The sequence below is a fragment of the Sinocyclocheilus anshuiensis genome, unplaced genomic scaffold (genome assembly GCF_001515605.1).
Source record: "Sinocyclocheilus anshuiensis isolate Anshui unplaced genomic scaffold, SAMN03320099.WGS_v1.1 scaffold401, whole genome shotgun sequence".
NCBI classification, from domain to species: domain Eukaryota; kingdom Metazoa; phylum Chordata; class Actinopteri; order Cypriniformes; family Cyprinidae; genus Sinocyclocheilus; species Sinocyclocheilus anshuiensis.
Genome location: NW_015539847.1, coordinates 155,886 through 161,599, shown reverse-complemented (window position 1 = coordinate 161,599; position 5,714 = coordinate 155,886). Strand labels below are relative to the sequence as shown.

At 39.8% G+C, this 5,714-nt stretch overlaps 1 protein-coding gene across 1 annotated transcript in view; it reads left to right on the top strand.

The window, feature by feature from the left end:
- Window positions 1-5,714, top strand: part of LOC107684577 (ornithine aminotransferase, mitochondrial-like) — a 24,780-nt gene that overhangs the window by 13,986 nt on the left and 5,080 nt on the right. The window contains exons 3-5 of the mRNA XM_016480869.1: window positions 1,522-1,746; window positions 1,823-1,918; window positions 2,581-2,708. Coding sequence (XP_016336355.1) covers window positions 1,522-1,746; window positions 1,823-1,918; window positions 2,581-2,708 — 449 coding nt within the window. The remainder of the gene's footprint in view (window positions 1-1,521; window positions 1,747-1,822; window positions 1,919-2,580; window positions 2,709-5,714) is intronic.

Genomic DNA, 5,714 nt, shown 5'->3' with positions numbered 1-5,714 from the left:
TTTTTTCTCGCAATTCTGACTTTTTTCTCGCAATTCTGATGTTTTTCTCGCAATTCAGATTTTTTCTCGCAATTCTAACTTTTTTTCTCACAATTCTGACTTTTTTCTCGCAATTCGGACTTTTTTCTCGCAATTCGGACTTTTTTCTCGCAATTCGGACTTTTTTCTCGCAATTCGGACTTTTTTCTCGCAATTCGGACTTTTTTCTCGCAATTCGGACTTTTTTCTCGCAATTCGGACTTTTTTCTCGCAATTCGGACTTTTTTCTCGCAATTCGGACTTTTTTCTCGCAATTCGGACTTTTTTCTCGCAATTCGGACGTTTTTCTCACAATTCGGACTTTTTTCTCGCAATTATGACTTTTTTCTGGAAGCTGCGTGCATCTCTGCCTCACGTTCACAACATGCACTGTATCTCCAATAGTTTGCTTTTATTTTGTCATTTAGCCTTTTTCACACTTCTGTGTTTCTGGCTTCTGGACTGGTGCTTGCTGGGTAAAAGTTGTTCCGGTGACAACAGCGGCTGCACTCAACAAGAATGAGTTCGAGAAGCAAAGTGTTTTTTTACGAATGAGATATTATGAAAATGCTTGAACTGCAGGTACATTACACTACAAAGCGCAAACATTTCACAATTAACTGTTTGGTCAGCTCGGGTCATCAAATACAAGTTTGTTTAATTCTAAATGATGGCAATTATAATTCAGTTAGTTTCGCCCTTCTGTCCGTTTGGTGCATTATGACACTCCACTTTAATTTTTTTTGCTATTATTATTATTAAAGTAATATTGTATTTTCTACTTGCTCTCCTTTGCATTATTAATGTGATGGCATAAATGTACGTTGCATTATGCGCCCTGGGAAATACATATTCATGACTTTATTCCTATTGTATCAGATTACGTTGTTGTGTTGAGTTTAATATTCTTCAACCGGACTCAGTTAGAATTGTTTAATGTATTCTTTGAAAAATGTGCATCTGGACATAAATGTTGTAATTTTTAAGTAATTTGTCATGATGTGGTGATTCGAGGGAAATGACGGAGTAAACTGAGATGCACTCAAATGTACCGGAGATCAAAGACTAAATAAAAAGGGTCTTTGCTGGAGCGTGTTGAGCGTGTTATCTCACAGCGAGTCAGCGGTCTGAGTGACCAATAAGTTACAAACATGTTATTTCTTTGTAGATTATATAACAACAACTTGTAAAACAGACAAAACAGAAAAGCTAAGAAGCATTATTTGAGAAAAGGGCATACGTATATAATAGCCGCAGACCTGTAACAGAACTAACTTTACCCTGCGCAGACGTGATTTCAGATTTTTGTGAAAAAGGCTAATTCTCTTCTTCATATTTTGTTTTTGCTTCGTTGTAAATAATGAGTGCAAAAACACTCAAGTCTGCATGTGTTCAGTGTGCATTCCCTCCAGCACACGCACTGCATGCATACACGTGAAAACTGAAATATCTGGTTTGTGTGAGTCAGACGTCTCTGATCAGTGTTTCTGCGGCGTGTTGCAGGGGTTCATGTGTGGGATGTGGAGGGCCGCAGGTACTTTGACTTCTTGAGTGCGTACAGCGCTGTTAACCAGGGTCACTGCCACCCGAAGATCATCGCGGCGCTGACGGCGCAGGCCTCGCGGCTGACACTCACCTCCAGAGCCTTCTACAACGACGTGCTGGGTGTCTACGAGCAGTACATCACCGGCCTGTTCGGATACGATAAAGTGCTGCCCATGAACACCGGTACAGCCTCAGCCGTCAAAACACAGGACATGACTGACGGTTAGAACAGTGCTGTAACCCTGCTCTTGTGTTGAAGGTGTGGAGGGTGGAGAGACGGCCTGTAAACTGGCTCGTAAGTGGGCGTACACGGTCAAGGGCGTCCCGAAATATGAGGCAAAGATCGTGTTTGCAGGTGAGACAGCAGCTCACAGTCCACCTCACTTACACAGGCTTATACACTGCCAGTCAAATGTGTTTCAACAGTACGGTTTTTAATGTTTTTTTAAAGAAGTCTCTTCTGTTCACCAAGCCTACATTTATTTGATCCAAAGTACAGCAAAAGCAGTACAATTTTGAAATATTTATACTATTTAAAATAGCTGTTTTGTGAATATCTGTTAAACTGTAATGTATTTCTGTGATGCGCAGCTGTATTTTCAGCATCATTACTCCAGTCTTCAGTGTCACATGATCTTCAGAAATCATTCTAATATGCTGATTCACATAGAAAACATATTTTAAATAGTACAAATATTTCAAAGTTTTACTGTTTTTGCTGTATTTTGGATCAAATAAATGCAGCCTTGGTGAACAGAAGAGACTTCTCTAAAAAACATTAACACATTTTCTGTTCAAAAAGTTTTGACTGGTAGTGTGCATGTTCAGGAATGATGAGACACGATTTGTTTGATCTTAGTCAATAAGTTTATGTAACACTTTGAGAGAATTTATTTGTAACAGGTTGATTATCCATGAAGTCTTCTATGACTCAGATGCCTGAAAGGTTGATATATTAATGTTATGTTGCACACGTGTGTCAGTTTGAAGCAGCGCCTGTGTTTCTCGCTCTCACAGCGGGGAATTTCTGGGGCCGGACGATGGCAGCTATTTCTAGCTCGACGGACCCCAGCAGTTACGAGGGTTTCGGTCCCTTCATGCCTGGATTTGAGCTGGTCCCGTACAATGACGTCGCTGCGCTAGAGGTACTGTGTTCATTTGCACACCAGCAGGTCATGATCCGTCGTTTTCAGCGTCTCGATTCACTGTAAATCATCCTCAGGAGCTCCATCTGCAGTGGCTCTGAGTTTGAGGCGCTATAAAAGCACATTTAAGAACCAAACTTTAACCAACAGTCTTCACAAACATGTAACGAGAAGCGCTTATCAGCAGAAGAGAAGCTTTAAGGGTTTACCATCAAAATAAAATCTTGAGAGTAGTTCTTTATTATCTCCGTAGAGACATTTGTTTTCTTAACACATTTTTAGAAATAAAAATCATTTACAGCACACATACACACAAAGGCATACAAAAAATGTTTTGTTGAATAACTTGATCACTTGTGGGAGAAATGTTTTTTTTTTTTTTGCACAATTTTTACACCATTTTTAGTCTTCAAAGTTCATTGTTTATAAATTAATAAATTAAGGCTGCAAATATTAGTATTGTAACTTTACAGTTTTAAAATAATTATTATTTTACAGGGAAATATTTCAATAGTAGTAGTATTTTTTTTATTTTGCTTATTTATTATTAATAATAATAATAATAATCATAAATAAAATAATAATCATGTCATTAATAATCATTATTTGTAGTAGTACTACTGTATATTAAAACATATTATTATAATAATAATAAATATTATTATTGTTATTGCTGTTATGGTTAATATTATTATTTTATGTCATATTGATATTAGTGCTGTCAAACGATTAATCGTGATTAATCGCATCCAAAATAAAAGTTTTTGTTTACGTAATATGATGTAAACTGATGACTTTCTTCATAAATAAAACAAGAAACATCATTGACCAATTCTCCACACCACAAGCCGATGATAACTTCATAACGACTAATACACTCTCTCTCCTCCTTCTCTCCACTCTCGGAGACGGACATTTCCAAACTTATTCTTTCCAATCATCCTACTACTTGTCCACTTGATCCTATCCCCACTCACCCCCTTCAGGCCATTTCTTCTTCAGTTACACCCGCGCTCACTCACATTATCAACACCTCTCTTCACACTGGTACATTCCCACAGCATTCAAGCAGGCTCAGGCTGCCCCACTGCTTAAGAAACCCTCTCTAAACCCAAAACTACAGACTGGTTCCCTTCTTCCGTTCATTGCAAAGACACTTGAGCGAGTTGTGTTCAACCAACTCTCTATGTTTCTTGCACAGAACAACCTCCTGGACAGCAACCAATCTGGCTTCAAAAGCGGCCACTCAACTGAGACTGCCCTGCTCTCGGTTACTGAAGCCCTGAGACTGGCAAGAGCAGCTTCCAAATCCTCAGTACTCATCTTGCTGGATCTGTCTGCTGCTTTTGACACAGTTAACCACCAGATCCTCCTGTCCACCCTCATGAAGATGGGCATCTCAGGAACCACACTCCTGTAGTTCAAGTCTTACCTCTCTGGTAGGTCCTTCAGGGTGTTTTGGAGGGGTGAGGTTTCTAAGTCACAACTTCTTGCTACTGGGGTTCCTCAAGGCTCAGTGCTTGGACCACTTCTCTTCTCCATCTACATGTCGTCATTAGGATCTGTCATTCAGAAGCATGGCTTTTCTTATCACTGCTATGCTGATGACACTCAACTCTACTTCTCATTCCAACCAGATGATCCGACGGTAGCTGCTCGTATTGCTGAGAGACATTTCTAGCTGGATGAAGGATCATCACCTTCATCTCAACCTTGCTAAGACAGAACTGCTTGTGGTTCCATCAAACCCATCGTTTCATCACAACTGCTCTATACAGCTGGGTTCGTCAACATAACTCCTTCCAGGACAGCCAGGAACCTTGGAGTTGTGATGGATGATCAGTTAATCTTCACAGACCATACTGCTACAACGGCCCGGTCCTGCAGATTTGCCTTATACAACATTTGGAAGATTAGACCCTTCCTGTCAGAGCAAGCTGCACAACTCCTTGTCCAAGCTCTTGTTCTCTCCAGACTGGACTATTGTAATGCTCTCTTGGCGGGCCTTCCCACATGTACTAACAAGCCTCTGCAACTGATCCAGAATGATCCAGAATGCAGCAGCGAGAGTGCTCTTGAACGAGCCGAAGAAAGCTCACATCACACCTCTCTTCATCAGGTTACACTGGCTACCGATAGCCACTCGCATCAAATTCAAGCTCTCTTGGCGGGCCTTCCCACATGTACTAACAAGCCTCTGCAACTGATCCAGAATGATCCAGAATGCAGCAGCGAGAGTGCTCTTGAACGAGCCGAAGAAAGCTCACATCACACCTCTCTTCATCAGGTTACACTGGCTACCGATAGCCACTCGCATCAAATTCAAGGTACTGATGCTTGCCTACAAGACCACCACTGGCGCTGCACCAATACACCTAAACTCGCTAGTTCAGACTTGTGCGCCTCCAGAAGCTTGTGTTCTGCAAGTGAACGACGCCTCGTGGTTCATCTCAAAGAGGCTCAAAATCACTCTCACGGACCTTTTCCTGGACTGTTCCCAGCTGCTGGAACGACCTGCCGATCTGAATCCCAGCAGCTGAGTCTTTAGCAATTTTCAAAAAACAACTAAAGACACATCTTTTTTGCCAGCACCTGACCAACTAATACTAGCACTTACCTATTCTATTCTGTTCTATTCTATTCCATTCTATTAAAAAAATAAAAACCCTAGCTATGTGTGCTGTGCTAGACTAACTGAGACTTGTGTACTGTTGTTCTCTCGTTCGTCTGATTGCTTCTATTGTTCTCCTCATTTGTAAGTCGCTTTGGATAAAAGCATCTGCTAAATTATTAAATGTAAATGTAAATAATATGTGTGTGTACTGTGTACATTAATTATGTATATATAAATACAAACATGCATGTAAATATCTAAGAAATATATATTATGTTTATATATTAAATGTATTTATATATAATATAAAATATAAGAATATAAATATATAAATGCATATACATGTAAATATTTTCAAAATATATACTGTATGTGTGTGTATTTATATATAA